This window comes from Mus pahari, chromosome 2 (genome assembly GCF_900095145.1).
Source record: "Mus pahari chromosome 2, PAHARI_EIJ_v1.1, whole genome shotgun sequence".
In the NCBI taxonomy this organism is placed as follows: domain Eukaryota; kingdom Metazoa; phylum Chordata; class Mammalia; order Rodentia; family Muridae; genus Mus; species Mus pahari.
The window spans coordinates 16,910,549-16,934,395 of record NC_034591.1 but is presented as its reverse complement, the minus strand read 5'-3'; the positions used below and the strand labels follow the sequence as shown (position 1 = coordinate 16,934,395).

General features: G+C 42.1%; 1 protein-coding gene across 2 annotated transcripts in view; it reads left to right on the top strand.

Moving 5' to 3' along the window:
• The window catches only part of Reln (reelin), a 447,612-nt gene that overhangs the window by 54,713 nt on the left and 369,052 nt on the right, over positions 1-23,847 (top strand). For both annotated transcript variants that reach the window (XM_021190313.1, XM_021190312.1), the window contains exon 2: positions 2,965-3,075. In XM_021190313.1, the coding sequence (XP_021045972.1) occupies positions 2,965-3,075 (111 nt within the window). The remainder of the gene's footprint in view (positions 1-2,964; positions 3,076-23,847) is intronic.

The following is a 23,847-nucleotide window of genomic DNA, read 5'->3' as shown; positions in this document are numbered from 1 at the left end:
TAGGGAGGGAGGGGGGAGGGAGGGAGGGAGGGAAGGCCGGCAGATACATAACACTGGAGGCTGGAGACCTGTGCCTATCTTGAGTTCACTTGCCCACAGCTCTGACTCAGTGGGAGTGTTTGGAGATGGGATAGCTGCAGCGCAGAGGAGGGAGGTATGTAGAAGGTCCTGGCACTTTGATGTCGAGGCACTCTGTATAGGATTGTATTCTCAGGAAGCAAGAGCAAGGCTGTGTCCAGGGACCGGAGGACGGGAAGGTGGGGACTGATTATTTACTGCTGCATAGTACTGTTATAGAAGGTAGGGCTCCATAGTAGGTATGGTGGCTTTTAATTTTTCCAATGTATTTCACAGTGTCTTCCCTTTCATAAATGAGGAATGGAAGATACCTCTCTCTAGTTTCTTACTGATCAACGTAGAGAGAGCTGAAGTTCAAATTCAGATTTGCCTCTGATAGCAGACACCCTCACAGTTTCAGTGTCCTGGCTACTGGAACCAGAGACAAGGTAATAAAGGAGTTCAGAAGAGCCCACATCATCCGGGCCGTGTGCCTTAGAACATAATTATTGCCTCTTTACTGACTACAATGATGTGGGGACCTGGGAGTTACTGCAGGCTAGGGGTCACTGGCTGTGGAGAATGACTTACAACACAATGTTAAAATCTGATGGTGAGTAAGGGTACCCTAACAGGAAGGGACTTTCCCCCCAAACGTCACAAAGCCAGGGGACATAGAAGCAATTGAGCAAAAAATTAATGTTAGTTGAAACAGTCAGGCCTATAATCTCAGCTCTGTGGGAAGATGAAGTAGGCGCATCACAAATTCAAGGGCAGTCTGGGGAACTTAATGAAATCCTGTCTCAGAATATAAACAGAGTCTGGGGGTAAAACACCCAACATGCTTGGGGCGGGGCCAATCTAAGTCCCCTGTCTGTCTGTCTGACTGTCTGTCTGCTTGTCTCTCTCTCTCTGTGTGTCTCTGTCTTTCTGGATCTGTCTCTCTGTCTTCGTCTCTTTCTGAGCTCACTCATGCAGGGGAAATCAGCTTCAGCAGAATCAGGCATGGGACTTGGTGCTGAGCAAAGCAGACTCAGCCCCTGGGGTTACAATATTATTCCACAGGCAAGGGATTCAGACTCAGAGATGAGGCGGGTCTCCTAAACCCTTGTAGATACCTGGTCTCAGTGGAGGGTGGGATATTCATCCCACCTACCTTTGCCCAGGAGTCACCTCCAGGCCGACCTTCTCCTCTCTCACTGACAGCAGTGTCACTGACTGCTGAGGTTATTTGCTTTGTTTTTCCTTAATTGTCTTCAAGTGACAACCTGGTAAATGAGCTATAAGATATTGGCCAGCATGCTACTTTGAGATCTGAGGTGAACAGGAAAAAATAAAAAAACAGGAGAGACACCAAATAAACAGTGTTGTGTTAATTTCAACTCTCAATACGACCTAGAATCACATGGGAAGAAAATCTCAATTGAAGAGTTATTGTGTAAAGGTAACCTGTGGGCATGTCTCTGGGGGTTGTCTTGGTAGTAAATCGATGTAATCCGACATGTGTGGTGTCTTGAATTGTACAAGATTGAAGAACTCTAGAGGTGTAGACTGGCAAGTACCATGGGTTCATTCGGTACCCTCTTTGCTCCTGACTGTGGATGTGATGTGGCTGACTTGAATTTCTGCCTTGCCTAACCCAAAATGATGGGCTGTGACTTGAAGTTGAAAGCCATATGTCCTCTTGCTTTTCTGTGTTCCTGCTTATCAGGGTATCCTGTCTCGGTGATAGAAGTAAAAATAGAGTAAGAACCAGAAACATTTAGGCGACAGCACTTGGTTCTGTTCCCTATATTGCTCATTCTTACGCTGTGATAATAATGGCGCTCCCCTCACACGAATGCTTTGACAGTTAAATGAGATACATGTAGATTGCTGAGCCTGGAGTCCAGATGAGTGATTTGTATTCTACCACTGAAATGTACTATTATTTTTATTAGGAAATGGAAAGGCGATGAATATGAGCACCCAGTACCATTCGGGAGATGGTGTGATGTGAAACTATTTTATCATACACATGTCTTCTTTGATGCTGTATGATGATAATGTTTCAGACCATTTATTGCTGCTCACTGGATGTCCTGGAGTGTTTCATTTAAACCATGTTATCAGAGTTAATGTGTAGGATGCCAGCCTCGATCTGTGCACTACCAACATAATAGCATTACCTTCTTCCGCTGCCTCCTCCAAATGGCGTCATCTCTGCCTTATCAAAGGGAGGCAGAACAGTGCCATCACAGCCAGGAGGAAATCACGACCTGGTTTTAGGGTGGGGGCCGAGTGACACACACATTGATTTAATCCAGCCTTCTTCTTCGGAGGAACCACATAGACCCCCTCTTGCAGACTTTGTTCTGAAACATAAAGCACACAGTGGTCCCCTTTCTTGTTCCCAAGAGGAGCAGACTGACCATTCATGCAGTGTGACATGCAGGCCCACGACAAGCATCACGGGCATTTCTCTGCTCTTCATCCAGACAACGTGAAATTGTTTCCCACAGTATGGAATAATGTTTTTAACAGTGTTTTATCATGATGCCAGAAACTCTAGCCATGCTTTGATGGCCTCCAGAGATGGGAGTGGAGATGAGGGAAGCTTGCTAGCCAGTGGCGCATCATTTTCTGATTTTTAATGTAGTTTGGAAATGTGCAAATAGATGAGGACTATGTACTAAATTCAATACCAGCAATTATAAAATTATAAGCATTGAAGTCCTGAAATTTTTGTCTCCTCTGCAATTTGTGTATGTGTGTAAGTGTGTATATAGGTGTATGTGCATACTTGTACTCTACAGATAGGGCAGAAATAACTGGTTACTCAGTTAATGACCTCAGCTAAGACTCCAGAGTGCACCTGTTCACTCTCACTGTATTAGCTGAAGCTTCTCTTCCCTTCCTGTATTTCAGTTACAATTTCAACAAGCACCTTCTTTGATGGCTTGCTGGTAACGGGACTCTACACCTCGACAAGCATCCAGTCTTCTCAGAGCATCGGAGGCTCCAGTGCCTTTGGATTTGGTAAGCCATCCTGTTAGAAGGTGCCAGGAATTGTCAAGATTCTATACAGTTATGTCATCTGTTTTGTTTAGGAAACAATCAGTTTTGAAAGTATTCAGCTTTTGTTATTGTTATTTAAAGGGAAAATAATGTAAAATCATTTGTGTATGTTTGTTCTTGAAATCAGGTGGGTTGAGCTGCTGTTTAAATGCTCAGCTAACCATTGTCTTGGTAGACATTCCCCTCCCTCCCTCCCTCCCTCCCTCCCTCCTTCCCTTCCTCTCCAACCTGTTTAGCATACATGGCTTCTTGGCCTGTACTATATTCCACTCTTTCCTCCCTCCCTCCGTCCCTCCGTCCCTCCCTCCCTCTCCTCCCTCACACCCTCCGGTGTTTCTGAGAACCCTCACCCCCCCCCATTTATTCTCCCTTTGCCCTCTTGCATGTTCATTCCATGACTGACTAGTCTCCTGCCTCTGTCAAGGTGTTTTCCTCCCACCTCCTGATCTGCTTTCCAGTTTCATGGCCTATAAATAAACCCACAGTTTTAAGTCTAGGAGTCGAGGTTCTGCAGATCTGAGGAAACATAATTATTATTATTTTGAGCCTGGTTTGTTTCACAAAACATAATGCTTTTTAGTTGCATCCATTTTCCCAGATAGGTCATGATTTCACTTTGTAGACTGCATAAAACCTCATTATGTGTATGTACCATTTTTTTCTCATTCCACTATTGATGGACATCTAGGCTGGCCCCTTTTCCTGTGTTGTGACTAGTGCAGACATCTCCACGGATGCACATGTATTTCTTCAGTATGCTGACCCAGAGCCACTCTGGTATATACTTAGGAGTGAATATATGACAGTTCTGTTTCAGGGTTTCCAGGAACTGCCATACTGAAGTCGGTAGGGGCTTCATGTGTTGGCATTCCCACCAACATCAAATGATAGTTACTTTTCCCATCATCCTTTCTGTCTCTCTTCTGTCCCTCTGTCTGTCTACTGCCATCATCAGACTGAGTCCTGTGGGGATTGTGTAAACTTCCGAGCTTTTCACTCAGTTTGATAGAATTGACTTTGACCTCCATGCATCATTCAGTTTTCACAGATAGCTATTCCAGTCTGGGGGTGAGTGAAAAGTTCCACAGGGAAGCATTACAGAATGAATCCGCAGTAGTTGTTAAAATAATTTAATTCTACAAGTAGTTATAAAAGCATGTCACTTAATGCCTAAATGACTCAAGTATAGTGTTTTCTCTTAGACCCCAGACCTGGCAGATTACCTCTGTGGAGAGGCAGAAGGCTACACGAGGGTCACTAATCCCCGAGGATTCCCCATTTGGAAATCTCTGTGTTACCCATATGCTCCAGTCACATCAACATGGGATTAAATAGAGTGTTCAGAATCAAAAATGCAAATTTAATATCTGTTTATGTAAGACCTAAAAATCATTGGTCTTACGCTAAAATCATAAAACTATAAAGTGCTTCCCTTGCTGGGGGGGAGGGGGGCAAAGATAGAATTGCACTATCCCTAGCTACCCGTACTCATGTTACTCTGCAGAAGCCTGTGTCCGGAGCACAGGGCTGAAGCTCCATCACTACTCTGCTTTCCCAGGGGAAGGCCCTTGGCTTTGGGGTTTAAAGGAACCCAGAAGGCACTTCATTATCATGCTGGGTTTGATATTGGGCATGTGTTCAATAGAAAAGATCCCAGGCAAAATTTTAATCTGCTGACATCTACTGTTTTAAAAATTGATTATTTGGGAATCTCACACCATGCATCCAGATCAAACTCACCTCCAGTCATCCCATGTCCTCCCCTATCATGTATCTCCACCCCCCCCCCCCAAAATATCCAAACCAAACCAAAACACAAGTTCATTTTGTGTTGATCGCGTACTCACTGGGGCATGGTCAAACTCCTTGTGGCTTTGTGTAGCCCCCAAGGGAAGGTGAGTCTTTCTCCGCCTCCACCCCCACCAGAAGCCATCAAAAGTGGAGAACAGGCCGGCTTGCCCACCCCCATACTAGCACGGTGCCACTGTACAGCTCTCCTGTGCACACAGACATCAGCATGCCTTCAGTGGACAGCACAGACCTCGTGGCAACATGGGCCACAGAAATCAACATGGCCCTTTAGCTGTCTCAGGACCATCCACCCACTCATGGCCCCAAAGGCCACATGGGTCATGGGCTTCAATGTGGCTTCAGGTGTGTAGACATGCCACTCATATCCAGATGGCTCCCTGAGGCAGCAAAGCCTGGGGACATCACCAAAGCACCCGGCAGTGGCACAGAATGTACACATCCATGTGGATCTCAGCATTCCTCATGGCCTGGGGCAGCAGCATGCACCAAAGATAGGCATGGCCTCTAGTGGCATCACAGACCACAGTGGTCCTTCAAGGCAGTTTAATCCAGAAAGTGAACCTTTACTCATTTAGGTCCTCCCTGCCGCAGTGTGGGGGCAGTACCACGGTGTGGTTGGTGTGTTCAGAGTCTGCATCTGCAAAAGCTCCAGGCTGCTGCCACCCCTTCACCAATACTGTGCTCCATTTTCCTGTCTTCCCTGTCTCTCCATCCTGCATCCATCCATCGTAATTGTGCCAATGCAGGCGGCCTGGTTAGCGCCTGCTGCCAATGCCGTGAAGACGACAACCTCTGGTGTCTACTTCGAAGGCTGGACTTGGGCAGAAATACTCTTCTTAAGTATAAATAGTTCATTTCATCCCACCCTTTTTGTGTTTCCCAGAGATGAAGGGTCTGCTTATAATTGTGTCTATAATTTGTGCATAAACGTTACCATTTTATTATAGCAGAACTCATAAGCCTGGCTGCCAAATTTAGCTGATAAAAATTTAAGACATCCAGGTCAATGTGATGTCTTAAATTTAAATATTTATTTTAAGTATGCAATGTTTACATTCCAGGTTCTACCATAGTACAGTCAGTTTCAAAAGCTCTGGAGTTGTGGTTTATAACTTTTAAAGCTCTTTTGATGATTCTTCTTAGTTTTTAAAGTTATTCAATTAAAAATGGTTTTGTAGTCCCAGGTAGCTTTCTAAGTTACTTTCCCCTCACTGTGATAACCAACCAACCAACCAACCCATTACTAAAGCAGCTCACGAGAGGAAGCCTTTCTCTGGGCTTATGATTGGAGGGTTTCATCCACCATGGAGGAAGTCCTGGTGCGGAGCCTAAGGAATCCAGACGTTGTGTCAACAGTCAGGAAGCAGGAAGGGCAAGTGCTGTGCTCCACATGCATTCTGTCTGGGGTCCCAATCCCATGGGTGATGTGGTTCACTTTTAGGGTGGCCCCTCTACCTCAGTTTACCTAATCAGGAGAGTACCTCACAGGTATGCCCAGAAGCTTGCCTTACATGTGATGCTAGCTTCCATCAAGTACAGTCACCCAGGCTGTTCTGGGCATCCCAACCATTGGGAGTACAGTGTCAGTGACCAGGCTGGAATGGCGCACACACACACACACACACACACACTATATATATATATATATATATATATATATATATATATATATATATATGTATATGTGCCATGTGTATATGTATATTACATACACACACATATACATATAATACAGAACACATCTGCATAGTTTTAGGATTACTCCATATGGGGTGAAACAGAATCTTGGGTAGGGTGGAGTGGGGGGACCTAGTAGTCATTTCTCAAAAACAACTACCCTGGATGATTTTAATGACAATTTCCACTAATCTAGTGGATAGACAGTAGTTAAGTGACCATATGCAAACGTAAGAGCAAATGGAGGGAATTTATAGAATATGAAATTTAAAAGAATTCCCGTTTTAGAGTAGCTGAAGGATAATGGCAGGATGAGGCTAAAGTAATATGGTATTTATTCTTTGATGCAGAACAAAAGAGCAAGAAATTACACTGAATGCATAATTTGTCATTAGTCTCTGACTGTTTTGATGGAATGATGAGCGTGGTTTGCTTTGCATTTCCAACGTATCCTGGGATCGGCCTGGGATATGTTTAACTAGCTGTGGCAAATAAGGCAAAGCATATAGCTGGGTTTAAATAGATATTCCGGCAGTCTTTTTCCTACTTAGAGTTAATTTTAATTGTATTAATTATACTAAAGTTCCAGCTACTCTCTTGAATATCAAATGCACATCAGAACGCCCAAATTAGGCCATAATTATTCTTCAGATACTGTTGTAGAAACATAATTCTACTAACGTAGCTATAGCCTTTTATGCAAAACCAGAATTCTTTAAATAAAATGCATGCCTCACTGACCAAAAATAGACAAATGCCTAATAGCCAGAAATACATTAAAACAATAGCCACGCGGAGATGGCAGTAGCACAGTGGTGCCTGGTTTGAAGTGCCTCCTTTTGCTTGTCAGCCAAAGAAAACACACTGCCCTGGGGAAGTGTGGTGCTTAATTATGGATTTCTCTTTGTGTACCCCAGAAAAAAAAATAAGAAAAGCATTCCCCTCTTGTCACTGGCTTTGAATTCCAGCACAATCATGTAAATCTTCAAGGCCTATTGTAGTTGCTCAATGGAGGGATATTTGAATATCCTTTCATATAAAATTGTTTCTTTGCCAGAGCCAAAATTCATTTCACTCAATATTTAATATTCTGGCTCTAAAAGCTAGAGATTTACTCAATTTTTGATATTCTGGCTCTGGGAACTGAGAAGCAGGCTGGCACATCTGACACATAGTGACTACGCTTGTAGCTAAGCCTCTATAAACTTATACTGCTCAGCCAACACATCTGACATGTTAGCAGTTGTTTCATTAAATGTTTAGAGTTCCTAGTATCTTCCATTACTCTGGTTTTGGGAGGTACTAATTAGGCATCTAATCATCTACGTTATAAAACTTTTAAAATGGTAAGATTTGATGAAATCCAAGTTTGGGGGTTGGTGACTCTAGTTAATAGATCCTGAAGCATGTTCTTAGGTTTTTTTCTCTTACAAATTCTTAGAATCATGTTAATTGATATTAATTGGTGACTATAAATTAGCTCCAATACTACCTTTAAAGTATTAGCACTGGCAAGGCTGAGGCATGTCAGGAAGCACTGAAACATCACTGGGGGCACCAGCCCAAGCCGGGCAGGTAGGTAGCTTCAGGAAGCAAGCAAGTAGGTGATGGATAAGGGAGAAAGAAATGAGCAGATAGATGGTAGAGAGAGGGAAGAGGAAGGGAAGCTGAGCGGTTTGTGTGCTATGAAGAGAGGCAGAACAGGAGACGCTAAGGCTGTTGTTGTTCTTGCTCCTTGGGAAATGGTGAATTCCACTGTCCATCAATAGAGCCAGTAACAAACACAAGTGCCAGTGGTCCCATGCCTTCTTCCCTTGGGAAAGCCAATCACTGTGTGAGTCACTGTGCCTCCCAGAGCTGCATCCTCACCCAGGAAGAAGAGCAGGACTGCACAGTGGACACCACAGCTCACCAATGCCCAGTTGTGTTGGCTTCTCATCACTGGCCTAGCTGCTCACTCTCTAGTGGGCTGTGGTTCAACCATGAGACAAGGTGACTCCAGGTTGAATTACAGTTCTGTACTGTGTTTAACTTTGGCCGGGGATTGATTTCCTTTGGATTCTTTGGGTTGGACAAGCATTTAGCCATCCAACTTTCAAAAGATGTCATTGCTGACACAGCACATATAGGCACCACTATGATGAGCAAGTGTGAGACAGAGAGAGAGATGAGAGAGACAGAGAAGTGTAATGATCTGTGCACTGTGAAGAGAGGCAGAACTGGAGATGTGAGGGTGGTGAGGAGTGGCCTAGTATGAGTAGCCTGTGCTACCTGAGGCCTTGGAGAAGTCCTAGCCCATGCTGCTGCCCAGGGCACTGTCTGGGCCCATGGGCCCTGAAGCAACAGGGTTCTGTGTTGCTGTCTGTTGCATGTTGCCCACCACCAGAAGCCTTGTAGATATCTGAAGGCTGAGTAGAGCTGGCTCTACCCCTCACCAGCAGTGGCACTCAGGTGGGCTGGCCCCACACCTTACCAGGGATGTGCAGATTAGTTAGCCCCTTACAGCTGCCATAGACAGGAGTGCTGGCCCTGCCTCTTGTCTGGGCAAAGTGGGAGTGTGGCCCTGGTTGTACAAGTATAGAGAGCTGGCAGGCAGACCAGCTAAGCTTCCATCCAGGCCCAGATCCAGGGCTTTGAGTTGGCCCACTCCAATATCTATCACATCTATGAACTTCTGGAGCCTGTGAAAGGGCAGTTCCTGAAGAATTAAAGCTGCAGGATCCCCACAACACAGGGCAGTAACAGGAAATCTGCGAGGAGCCCCAGTGAGAAGCCAGCATTGGCAGTGTAGCAGAAGCCAGAGGCCTGGAACCAGACCAGTGACTCATTCCAACAAACATTTCCATGTGCTCTGTGACACATTGTGACATACAAAGCTTCCATGATCAGAGGTCATAAGGATGCAGGATAAATATGGAGGAACAAGGAAATGATTGAGATTGGGGTACATGATGTGAACTTCACAAAGAAACCATTAAAAATGTTAAAATATTAGATTAAAAGCTCTTAGCTTCAGCCTGGCAGTGGTGGTGCACGCCTTTAATCCCAGCCCTCAGGAGGCAGGCAGACCACCGAGTTTAAGGTCAGCCTTGTCTATAGTATGAGTTACAAGATGGCTAGGGCTATAGAGAGACCCTTTATAAAACAATCAAAGTTTTTAACTTCATTATTTGACTTTTAAAAACTATGATTTGATGCTAAGTTCTATTTACAAAACAAAATGTTTTAAGACAGGCTTTGGATCTATTACGTGGTCTCTGGTTCATAGAAATATCTGCTTCATCAGTGGATTTAGATTCTATGCCAAGGTTCATTGCTTCAATGCAAACTTTTGTTACTATTAAAGACAGAAGGGCCTGTTAAGTTCACTCCTGGTTTTGCTTCATAAGAGGACTAAGTAGAACTCTGTTACAACGTTGCAAATGGTCACTTGAAAGCCCTTCTTCCACCAACCATTAGATAAAATCAGTCAGTGCTAGCTGTTTTGTCTGGGTCTGTGAGCCACACACATTCTGGATATGGACAGACAGATATTTAAGGTCTGCTACTTATATATAAAAATAAAATAGCCATTAGCAATTTTATTAGGTAGGGTCCTGTGTGGTGGGCATATTCATTTGCTAGCCAAAACTAAGTTAATACTTCACCCAGAAAGATTTGGTTATGTTTATTTTGTCTGTGTTATTATAAAGTGATACAAAATAAATGTAACATAAATATCACTGTGTAATTCAAAGGCATGACCTTTTATTGGGCACAGTAAATCATCTGTAATTAACAAGAAAACTCTAGGTTAATTAAACAAATTAGTCAGTGGGACAAGAAGCAGTGCTGACAAGAGTCGGCACTACGATTAATTTTCCCTGCTTGCTGGGTATTAATCCAAGCATGGCTTTATTCATTACAGTTGACTATTGCAGGGGCTATTACCATCATGGGAAGAAAAGAAAAAAAAAAAAAACCACTTATCTGGTTAGTATTTGACATAGCGAAAGGAATTCAGAAACTTTCTCCAACTCCTACATAACTGGGAAAGCATTTACTAGAGGGTGGGTATGATCAATTTAAAGTGGAATAATTAATCAACACATTGCCAATATAGATGAGTAAGGGCATGAGAACTGAACTGAGGTGGGTGAGTTGAGAAGACTGGTTTCCTGTGGTAGTTAATTACATGATCTCTGGTGTCGGCAACTGAGCTGACCAACTGTTTATGTTGTTTGTTGGTTTGTTTGCTGACTTGGGTGGTGTGTTCACCTTCCACAGATCCTGGTATTTTCATTTGGAAAAAATTAGAATAGCAGAGTGTCCCATGTAGACTTATATTTTTAAAACCTACTTTAATATGGGTTCTTAAATGCTTTAACCTCCCTTATCACCCACTGACCAAAGAGAGGAGAGGAAGATGGTTTAGAAATAGTTCTTTGAGGCTATTCCAATCTTCATTGTTAACAGTCCAGTCCACTAGCAAAGCACCAAACAATAATCAGCAGCTGCTCACTCGATCCAGAAGAGGCCACAAGGCTCTCCCAGCTGACCTGCGTGAGTCCACTGAAGTGTGGGGAAGCAGCCAAAATACCACCAGAAGGTCTTTGGAGTGTTTATCTCTATGAAGTCATGACAAACAATGATCAGTGAAGAAAGCAAGACAAATCAATGCCAAATTGTCATCAGCGAAGGTCAACAAGGTGAACCCATGCCAGAGCATTGTCAGTGAAGAACAGCAAGGTGAACCAATACCAGAGAGTCATCCACTGTCTTTGGGGTTATACTCTTTCCAAACGTCATGTGTTCTCTCAAAGCGTCTGCTCTAGCAAAACATCACATGCCTTTCATCAGACAGCTTCCAGAAAAATACCACATGTCTTTTCTCAATGAAACATACTCTCATGTGTCTGCTTCAACAAAGAAGCAGACACATGAGATAGCTTCCTAAGATAGCTTCCAGAAAAACACCACATAACTGATTCTCCAACAAAACCAGAAATTCCCACTTTAGGCTCATAATTCACACAATTATTGTGTAGATTAAATGAGATCATCCATTCAATAGCCTACTATATATTCTATGCTCAAAGTCGGCATTATCTAAAGACTATTAAAAGTGAGAATTATTTCTTTGAGAAAGGTAGCAGATGTTGACTGCTACTGATATTTTTTTACCTGAGGAATTTGGAATAGAAGTGGACATCAGAGAAAGCCAGGCTCATCCAGCTGACATGGACATGTGAGAAAAGAAGGTGATGAAGCTCAAGTGGCATCTGCGGCACGAGGCAGAGCAAGTGTGAGGGGTAGGCCAGGTGTTCTGGTATCAGTTTTCAGATGCTGTTAAAGAATTCAGGATCTGACAAGATGGCTCAGTGAATGAAGTCTCTTGTCATTAACCCTGACAGCCTGAGTTCTAGCTCCAGGACTCACGTGGTAGAGAGAGAGCTGAACTTTATAAATTGTCTTCTGAGTACCATTTGCACAGTAGTACATGTCTGCCCACATAAATAAATAAATGAATAAATAAATAAAGTCTATAAATAAAAACATGTAATATATATATATATATATATCTGTATGTATGAAAACCAGAATCTACATACATAAATCCACATAAAATGATACAGGTATCATTTGAAAATATGTGTTTTTATTGCTTTCCAATGTCTCTACAAGATTTTTCAGTTGATATCACAATCTGGAGTCCTCCATAATAGTCCAAAAGAAAAAAATATATCCATAGGCAGTCACTCGGCAGTTCCTTTAATAGGAATGCAAATATTATGGTGTCCTATGCAAATAGGAAGTGATTCGAAGCCCAAAGAAAAATTAAACACAGTCGATGCTCCATATGAATGAATGAATGAATGAGTGAATGAGTCTATTACAGTCCCAAGGTCCAATCAGAGATACAGAGTCATTAGTACAGATAACAAGCTGGATGCCTCCAGTTTACAAGTTCAAGTGAAGAAGGTTGAGGAACATAACTTGTGTCAGAGGCACTCCCTGCAGGTACACAGGTCAAGGCAGACAGCATCTCCTGTGTTCCACAGTAACTGCTCTCTTGCTGCCCTCACCCCAAGCGGGCATACCCGACTTCTGATGATGTGGTCACCGCCTCCTTTTGCTCTGCAGCTGCAGGTTTGCTCTCTTTCTGGTAACTTCAGTGCCTCTTTGCCCTCTGCTGTTGTCCTTGATGACCGGGGCTCGAGGAACCATAGAGGAATCCATAATGTTTCAGTGGATCCATTTGCAATAACAAATGCAGACCCCTTCCTGACCTTCCTCTGGAGAAGTGACCTTGGCCAGCAAGTGGGTCAGCTTGCTTGTTTCCCTGTGTGGTAATACCAGGGCAGGGAAGAGCAAGAGCGTGGGCCTGTGGCTGGAACACTCGTACAACATAAATGGAATCTGTAATGATATTTAAGGGTTTATGAACTAACTATAATAGATGAATCAAAACAGTCACTTCCGGTAGTTTAACTGAGGAAAAAGAAGTATTAATAAATTGATGAATCCCCTATACCATTAGATGAGCCATCAATAAAGTAAGTGTCTCTCTGTGGGATGGGAGAAGGGTGAGTAATTTTTGTAATAACAAATTTAGTTCATATGCAAAAAATCCCATAACTTACCAGCTGGATAATGATTTTCTATCCTTGCATGGTAGTCTGCAAATGAAATTTGAAAATCTGTAGCGTTCTATCACGTCCTTAAAAACTGATTGTTGGTCAAGGGCAAGATAGTGCAGATCAAGCTCATGTATTGTTGACATTGGGTCGTCCCCAATTTACTGAGGAAGAAGAGAAAGGTAAGCAGGTAGTATTTCCTGCCCTACGGTGTAAATAAGTTCACTCCAAAGGTTTGTCCTCTTGTGCCGCAGTGCTTGGAGGAGACAGTTTGGTGAGGAAAACCATACAGTTAAAGACAGTCAAGGACCCACTTGGTATACAAATGCCTCTGTTAGTCTGGATTCAAGAAATTGTAGGGTTTGCAGGAGGGGTGGGGCCGTTGTTCTGGTTTGGATTTTCAAGCAGGACTTTTCTATGTATCCCTGGTTCTTCTGGGACCCACTCTGTAGCCCAAGCTGGTCCTGAGCTCAGCGATCCACCTGCCTCTGCTTCTCAAGTGCTGTAATTAAAGGCGTGCAGCACCATTACCTGGCAAGAATTCCTTAATTGCCTTTCAAGATAATAATATGCAGTGACTGCCCAATGCTGCCTTTCCTTCCAGAGTTTTGAATAAATTGGTTAGTGCATGATTACAGACCTCTCACCCTATGTTTCAGGATCATATTCAGGTAATAGAGAATATGTATCTAAAGCAGACTCCAATAAGGGAGCTGTCCCTGACATAGTTGTTAGTGTGTTTACTTGATTTTGCCTGAATGGGGGAAATCAATCAATCAATCAATCTTTTTCTTTTTTCACCAATTTTAAGGTTTGGTCATCCAGTTTATAGTCATTCAAGAAATTAATCACCTCTTCCTCAAGATTCTCCTTATATTAATTGTTTTGATAACAGTCCAAATTAATGCACCAACTTGAACAGGAATCTTTCCCCTAGTTGATATGCTTTTCAGTATTCCTTTGGGCCCTGTCTCATTCTTCATATAAAGTTCCTTCTTCTGGAAACCAGGGGTTTTAATTATAAACAACTTGCAAGAAGTCTAGTTTTGATTTTTAATACTGTGTTCCTCCTTTCTTTAAAGAAGGATGCACAAGCCCGACTTAAGGCAAAGCCTTCCTTGGTGTCTGCCCCATTATTCTCATGCACTCCTCTGAGGGCCCCATGCTCTTCGTCCATAGCTGACTTCACCTCCCTGTCCAGAGGCTGGTTACTGACTGCTCCAGTTGGCAGTGGAACCTGGAAGAATGGAGCCTAAAATTGAGGCAAGACTAAAGGCCATGTAACAGCCAACGCTATTCAGAGCACCAAGCAATTTATACTCTGAGACCCACATTACTCAAGAGCAGTCCCATGAGTAATGTGTGTAGTCACAAGGACAAGACCCATGTAGCAAAAACATGTTTCTCCATAGAGGCATATTAACATTTAATGGAATCTGTTCCATCTGGGAGGAACATGAAAACACATCCCATGTTTCATGATTCTGTGATTTGAAGAAGCTGAGATCCTAAGACTCTTGTCTCACTTTCTTGATGTCCTCTCACAGTACTCCATTCTCGGACTGTGTTCTGACAGTAAATGACTCACAATACTCGTGGATGAATTTGGCTACTTCTTTCCTAGCAGTTGAGTCTAAGAAAAGTAGAAGATTTTTTAATGCTATTAATTCTTACAAATAATCCTAGAATTATCTTTTGAAATAAATATGGGCATGTGTGAGAGTAAAACCTTGGCACCAAGTAGGGAATATTTCTGGCTGCAATGTTAGAATTTGAAAATAGGGGCGAACAATAAAGTCACCTCAGCAAATGAGTGTCTGCCTCCTATCCTGTCACCAGCTTTGCAGTTCCTCTCCATTCTGTGGTGCTCGTTTTTTGCACTTAGCCTAACAGAATAGACACGTAGGCGAATACACAGCTAAATTACTGTTTTCAGGACTTTTGAGTGTCTGAGTGCAAAGATACTTGTTAGTGTGGGAGTTGCCATTTTGGAAAACAGAATAGCAGGGATTGTTAGTGTCTTAGTTGAAGTTCAGATGGTGCTGCCCTGCCTACTCCTCTTCCTACATGTTTTCATACATCAGAAGCATGTTGTTGCTATTATCTAATTAATTGTGTTATTTCTGGTCCTTTTGCAGCAATGTCTCTCTCCATACAAACTCTGGTAAATAGCAAATTAAAGGTGAGATAAATGTGGCATCCAGAAGGCACTTTGCTGGCTCTCAGTCTTCGTTATAAAATAGTTATTTGCATCATGGGAAGAATCTTTTAAATCCTGAGTGACCCAATGGCATTTATAACAGTAACAACAAAAGTAGAAAAATCTGTTCCTAATTGAAGAGGAATTCAGCTGGGTCTTTGGTTTTCTGTCTCTAGAGAAAAGGCCTGATGACCGGGTCTAGAAAAATTGTGAGGCTGATGAAGTTGACCCCCACCCTGCTAGCCTTGCTTCTGTCTTCCTTCTTGTCTCCTTTTCAAGGACACACTGACGTCTGTCTATCTTATAATGGACTTTAAAGTGATGTGTAAACAGTAGCTTTCCCTATACAGTGCTTCTTGCAACCATCAATGTCTTGTGATATATTCATAGATCCTTTGTGGAAAGAAGGTGAGTACTGCTTTTAAAAGCTTGGGATATTGTAGATTAATAACTTAAGCAGTAATCTTTTTTAATTTTTAATTTTTATTTTTTATTCTTTTGGTTTTTCAAGGCAGGGTTTCCCTGTGTAGCCTTGGCCGTCCTGGAACTCACTCTGTAGATCAGGCTGGCCTCAAACTCAAAAATTTGCCTGCCTCTGCCTCCAAGTGCTGGGATTAAAGGCGTGCGCCACCACGCCCGACAGCAGGAATCTTTTAACGTGTTTTTGTTTCAATAAAAAAAATCTCATAAGGTAAAATGCACTATTCTGTATCCAATTCAGTGATTCATGACAAAGTCCTTGTTGTATAAGCGCCATCCCTAGTTTGAAAACATTACAGCCATTCTCAGAAGAAATCATGCATCCCCTAACAGCCTAGCCCCCAGTCATTGGCAGCCACTGATCTCCTTTCAGTTTATGAATTTGCTTCATGTGGACAGTCCTGTAAATTCATGCAGATGAGGTGTTTCAGGGCTGGTTGGTTCACTCACATGCTTTCAGGGTTCATTTACATTGACATTTATTTAAGTACTTCACTTTTACTTATGACTGAATAATATTTCATCCCTGGATATTCCATATTTATTTATTTAATTAGTCTGTTAATGGATGTTTTGATTATTGTGAATAATAATATTCCTGCGAACCTTCATGTACAAGTATTTGTGGTTTGAACATATGTTTTGAATCCTTTTGGGTGTATGACTGGGATTGAACTTCAGGGTCATACAGTAATTCTGCATTATTTTAAAGAGCTTTCCAGCTATTTTCCATATCAAGTTATATCTTGCTTATTTTTTTAAACTGTCCAGCTGTTGCCTGTAGCAACTGTATCTCTTTTCATTTCCACTAGCATGTGTGCATGCAAGCTGCATCTTGCCTATATCCTTGCCAGCACTTGCCATTTTCTGTGTTTCAGTTTGATTTCATTTTTAGCCACTGCTGTTCTCATAGTTGTGGAATGGAATCGTGCTGTGGTTGCTTTCATTTTGTTAATGATCTGAGGCTCAGCATCTCATGTGCTTAAAGTTATCTGCATGTCTTTGGAGAAAAGCCTATTCAGGTACACAAACCACTGTTTAATTGGTCCATTTACTAATATGTGCTAGCATGAACTTCTTTTATCTCCTCAAAGACATATGTTTATACACCGAACCACTTTTCATGCAACATGTCAAGCACCCTTTTAAAGGGAGATACATTGTGGTGAATTGGTTAGTTAGTAAGGATGGATCGATACTAGAAGGTTAATACTTTTCTCCTGTTTTCTGGGTTCTGAACAGTCAAGAACTGTGGATATAATTTTTTTAAAAAATTATTCACTATAGAGGTGAAGAAAAAGTTCAAGATTGGGCTAAGGTTTTTCCTGTCTTTTACCTTTTACACAGCCAAGTGAGCAAGCAATGCCCAGAGGACCAGTAGAGTCCCAAAGGCAGTCTAGAAGACAAGTACCCAACACATGAGGACAAATATCCAAGTTTCTAACAAGAACGCACACTTAAAATAGTATTAGGTATCATTTTAAAACTACCATGAATGACTAAAATCGCATGCATTTCATATGAACGTCAATGCTAGAAAACAGGTGCTTTTGCTTTTTTGCTTATCTGAGTATCTTGGTTTCATATCTAAAAAAGAAATATAAAGATGTTAGTTTTTCATTTGTGTGTGTGTGTGTGTGTGTGTGTGTGTGTGTGTGTGTGTGTGTGTGAGAGAGAGAGAGAGAGAGAGAGAGAGAGAGAGAGAGAGAGAGAACACATGAGTATAGGCAACCATGGGGGCCTCAGATCCCCTAGAACTATCTGGTGTGCCTGTTGGGAGCTGAACTTTGACATTTTCGAGTGTAGTAGATAGCCTTACCTACTGGGCTGTCTTCAGAACCCACAGGAAAGCAATCCAGGTCATGTAATATGATGGTAGGATGTTCAGGTACCGTGACAGAGTTCTCTTACCGTGCAGTATCATTTATTATATAAAGTTAAGCTGAACAAACACCGTTGATGCTTTTATTGTTTGTTAGGGCATTATTATGATAAGACAAGTGTAAAAGCACAGTGACGGGGGATGACTAAGTCATGGCGGGAAGTACACTGTCATGAACGTTTTGATTTTTAATAACAGCTAATTGAATAAGGGATGGTTTTAAATATAGCTGAAATCAAATGCAGACACACAAGATTCCCACTCATTGAATTAATGACTGTTGGAAAGTGTGGAAATATTAGTGCTATGAATGAGACCATTGGACAGTGTATACATGTCCAGTTACACTGTACCCCATGGAGATACACAAGTCTGAGTCAGGAGAACACCGAGAGAGAGCATGGCATTCCCTCTGCTTCACAGATACTTGCCAACTCTCTCTGCACTCATCCACACCAAAGAGCGGAAGAGAGCGTGTTGTCTGACGTGGCCAGAACTGGTGTGTCAGCCAAAACCAACTGGCTAAACATGCTTAGTATCAGTGTTTTTATGAGTAATTAAACATTGGTTTAATTTACTTGTTTAAAGCAATCAGTCTGGTAGCGATGAGTGGGCTGATGGGAGTCCTCTGTCAGGTTTTTATAATAAATAGGGCTAGGTAATAAATTTCAAATGTCAGTTTTCAAATGTCAGCTGAGTGTTCTTCAAACATGAGCGTTCTCAGTGGACCCCATGGTTGTCTTGCCTGTTTTATTTAAGCAACACTTCCAGTTCTGACTTTAAGCTAGAGCAAGAAGAATGTAATCAGACTTGTGATGTCTGAAGTAGCGGACCTCACCCTTCCTAATGCTCTGACCCTTTAATACAGTTCCTCATGCTCTGGTGACCCCCAGACGTAAAATGGCTTTCATTGCTACTTCATAACTGTAATTTTCTGCTGTTATGAATTATAATATAAATATCTAATCTGTAGGAGATCCTGTATCTACCCCGTTGGGGTCACAATCCACAGGTTGAGAACTGCTCGAGTAAGGGATCTCAGAGTTACGATTTTTTAATTGGTTATTTATTTACATTTCAAATGTTATCCCTCTTCCTGGTTCTCCTCTGCAAGCCCCCATTCCACCCCCCTCCACATTCCCCTGCTTCTATGAGGGTGCTTCTGACTTACGATTTTTATTTTTCAATATTTAACAGTTTCCTTCTCCAGTGTACTTTAAAATCAGCATTGTGTGTGTGTGTGTGTGTGTGTATGTATGTTTTTTTTTTTTAAAGCTTTATTTATTTATTATTATATGTAATTACACACATAGCTGTCTTCAGACACTCNAGAAGAGGGCGTCAGGTCTTGTTACAGATGGTTATGAGCCACCATGTGGTTGCTGGGATTTGAACTCAGGACCTTTGGAAGAGCAGTCGGGTGCTCTTACCNTATGAGCCACCATGTGGTTGCTGGGATTTGAACTCAGGACCTTTGGAAGAGCAGTCGGGTGCTCTTACCCACTGAGCCATCTCACCAGCCCGTATGTATGTTTTGCATGAATATCCTTGTTCATATGCAGTATATGTACATATGTGTACAGTTGTGCTATATATTTCCTAAGCTTCCTTTCATCAAGTGCGTCTGGAACATTCTATTAGACAGTATGCAAACAAATTTATGCATTTCCCCCAGTTTTTTCTCTGACGTTATGTTAGGAGAGAGTAAAACTTTTAAATTCAATAAGCAGATTTTGAGTATGCAAGCATACAGGCTCAGACAACTGGGGCACAGATTGAACACAAAGGCCCCAGGACCCATCCCTGTATGCAAGGCTGACAAGACCAACTCAATGGATAAAAGTAAGTGCTGGGGTTGGGGTGGTCTAATGTGTGTGGGAGTACTCAGCTAAGAAGGTGATATTTTCAATTTCTTATTCATTTTTACGCATATGGGTGTTTTGCCTACTTGTGTGTTTGTGTATCACGTGAATACCTGCTGACCATGGAGGACAGAAGAGAGCATTCAATTCCCTGGGACTGGAGCTATAGAAGGTTGTGGGCTATCATGTGGATGATCAACACTTAGTTCTCCTTTTAAAAATAAGTAGTGTTTCTGACTATTGAGTTACGATATTTTTAAGTATACCCTGATGTCCTACTCGGATTTAGCTGTCAAATGTGATGCAAACCCAGAGTTACCTGGTAACAGGGAACATCAAATAAAGAATAGTCTCAACCTGCTTGGCCTATGGTCATGTCTGTGAGGTGGTTTGTTAATTGCTAAGTGATGTAGGAGGACCTAGGTCATCATGGGTGCTGTCAGCTCTGTCAGATGTGCCAGGACTTTGCAAGAAATGTAGCTGAACATTAGTCTCGAAGTAGTCAGCAGGCATGTTTCTCCATGGTTTCTTCTCTGGCTTCCTGTCCTGGCTTCCCTGGATTATGGGCTATAGTCTTTTTCTCCATGAATTGCTTTATGTTTTGTTTTGTTTCAGTGTTTATCACCAGGACAAAAATCAAACTAGGATCCTGGGTACTGGTTCAGCAGGTGTTTAGGTTGGCAGTGTACTTTTCCATTTATGCTTGCCTATCCTTGGTAACAGTATATTAATATTTATAGGAGTTTTAATATTTTACAAATTCTAACCTACCAGTTTCTTTCAGAGTTATGTCTGTGTGTTGTGCCCATGAAGCCATTGCTTATGTCAGTATGAATAATTATTGATAGCACATGACCTGGATGGTTTGTTCTAACTGTTGAAATGCAGTTAACTTTAATTATGCCACCCTGTGGGCGAGTAAACTCCAGGGCCTGGGCCTTACATAAAGTGTTACCATAGGTTTCCTTTTAAGCATTCTTGTCTTTGTAAACATACACAATCAATGCCCCTTTCATTCTATGGCATTAGCTGTTTACATGTAAAAGTTTTTCATCCCATGTGTGTAAGCTTATAGCTTTAGTGCCACTTTATGGACTGAAATTGCTTCAGACCCCAGGACTGCTCTGTGGTTAGCCAAATGGGCTTCAGGACATTTGCTTCACACCAGAGATACATGCCAGAAGCCAAACAGATGGTAAACTAGGCAGAGATGACCCTTGGTGTTCTCATTGGAGCAGTTGGGGAGATTTTAACAGGCCCCCATTTGCCTTATGCTGTATTTAATAGCATTGAGCCACCACCTCCTTTACCCTCCCAGTTACAAGTCAACAACCACCATGTATATTTGAATAAGGATTATCAAACACAATTTGCCCAGAAGATGTACAAGCATCTAAAGCTAATTAGCCAAGTTTAAATAATCACAGAGTCCTGCTATAATTGGAAAGAAACTCTGTTTTGCTTGCCAGTGCATAATCACTAATTAACAAGCCGATAAAACAACCATGCAGTAGTCATATCTAGAAGACTCTGTTAGTTAATTAACAGATGAATTGGTGCCAAGTTGACATTGGTCTCAAAGTTCACAGATGAAGTTCTTCTGTCACATAAATACATAAATATGCACGGTTTGTAAGGATGGTACTGTTGAGCCGTAGCAGAGCATGGGTGGGGTGAGCCTTCGTGGTTTGGCTTGGTCTTCCTATGGTTAAAGGTCATGGTCATTATCTTAAAGAAACAGTGCTTCTTTGGGTCTGTGTACTTGAGACACCAGCTGCTGGTTGCTGCTGTGTTGTTTGCACACAGCATTTGAAGCTTCCTTAATTTGCTTTTATCTTGATCCTAATAATTGTCTGGGCCATCTTAGCCTTGAATTTTTCTGACAGAATTGGGCTTTGACCTCTGTATTTCTCCGTTTATAAGAGTCAGGCTTGAGTGTATAAAACGGGTAGCAAAAGAAAGATCACCAAGGAGACTAGGAAAGGTTGGCAGTCAGCTTTCTTTGCCTTTGTTAATTCAGGAGGGCAAGTTTTTCACAAGTATTTGAAAACATACATTAAGCCTTTGTGCATGAGACTGAGATAGTCTCATGTAGCCCAGGCTGGCCCCAAGCTTACTGTGAAGTTGAGAACTCCCTTAAGCTTCTGATCCACTTACCTCCACCTTTCAAGAGCTAGGAGAATAAATCTGTCCCACCATGCCCTGTCCCACCATGCTCTGTACAAGACACTTTTAAAAGTTAATATTGTACCTAGAGTAGCAGACCTTTCAAGTTTTTAATAAAATCCCTTTAACTTTCTATTTATGCTAATGGATGAATTTGATTTATTATTCACTGTATGAACATGTGAGAGTATTAAAAGTTACATTCATTTAGGAAGCCTTTTACTTGCTAGGCAAAGGCTTAAACTTCAATTGTTTTTATGCTATTTGTGCAAAATATTCACTACAGTGAAGAAAATGTTACAAGTCAAAAACTGCTGCAGATGTCGAAGCTTTTGGAGTAGAAGATGCTAAGATGCGCAGGAGAGACGAGGCAGAGTTCTCAGAACAGTGGCTGGAAATCAAACACCCTCATCCATTTCTCTGTGAAATAAGGGTGATGCATAAGGAAGAGTTTGTAGCTGGAGCACTTTGTCCGTTGTACACACAGTTACCCCATGGAGTGTTCTGGAAGAGTTATTGAAGTGGTGGTAGGTACTTAGTAAACCATAATGTGTTGTTTTATGGTCAGTCCTCAGCTGTATTTGAAGATTATTTTTTTAATTATTGCATGCAAAACTGTGGCATTCCAGGAAGTTGGTTCTCTGCTATCAGGCTGCCAGGCTTAGCAGCAAGTACCTTTTGGCCACTGAGCCACCTCACCAGCACCTGCATACTGTTCTTCAAAGGATGAAGGAAGGAGAACCTTGCAATGTGAGGGTTTCACTTTGTGTTATTAGTTTACTCATCAGACTGATGTTAGGAAACACTCAGTCAAATACACTGACACATCATTCCTTTCTGTTTTAGGGACAGTGTACTGTCCTGTCATTTCCACTTACACATGTCAACATGTCGGGCATTATTTCGTGAACTTTTGGTTCATGTGAGTGTGTATTTGTGGCTTTTGGCTGCAGAATAGTAGGCATATGCTGTGCTCTGCACAGTGTCATCAAATGTCCCCATCAAGCCCCCATCAAGCCCATCCTACACTGAGTATCTGCACACATTGGGCTGCATTCGTGTTCAGATATCTGTGTGTGTTAGATCTTAGTCGTGTAAAGTTTCACCTTCCTCAAGAACAAAGATGTGCATTAATTTGTTGGGCCCCAACACAAATAGGACCGGAGCACAGTTCCATTCTGTAGCAGCACAGCTTTGTCTTCCCTAGCCAATGATCCTGTGCTTTGAGGGTGTGTGAGCGCTCCTGTGGAGGTGGCCAACTGGTAGATCAGGAGATAGTCACAAAAGGGTCTGCACCCTTCAGCCTTCAGCCTGGTGCTCAGGTTCCTGGAATTCTAACCTCAAGCAGTCTGTATGTTCTTGGAATCACACAGCAGACTCTTGACAACAGCATGTAGCATCCTTATATTCTACCCTTCTGTAGGGGAGGGCCATCTGTGCACTCAGCTTAAGGGAGTAGAAGGTAGACATTTACTTACCAAGGCAGCATCTTTCTCCTCTCTCTGCCCATGAATAAGCTGTATCCCAAGTCCCTTCCTGTCTGTCCCCCTTCTACAAAAACCAGTCATAGAAACCTGTCTCCAACCGACTCTTCCAAAATTCTTTTAGTTAGGCTCAGAACTAAAGACATCTTTGGGTAAGCTTCCCTTTCTTGTTACCTGTCTAAATATAGGTTAATGGCTGGTCACAAGGCTATTCTGAAATGCATTGTTTCCCATGGACCTGCCTTTCTAGAAATGCCAGTGCCATGGAAAATGCAGCAATTTTAATTTTAAACTCGATACCACGTAATTACCATGCCTGGGCATGCAAAAGAACAAATTGTGACATTTTGGGAGATTTGTTGTTTTATTTTGTTTGAAGCAGACTCTCCGTGCCACCTACACTGGCTTTGAACTCAGAGATAGCATAGAGAAGCATAGACGCATAGAGGTCCTTCTGCTGTAACTTCCCAAATGCTGGGTCTGGATTACTCCTAAACAGCTATCCAGTGAAACTATTTAAACAGTTGTATTGCATTTGTTACTTGGTATTGTT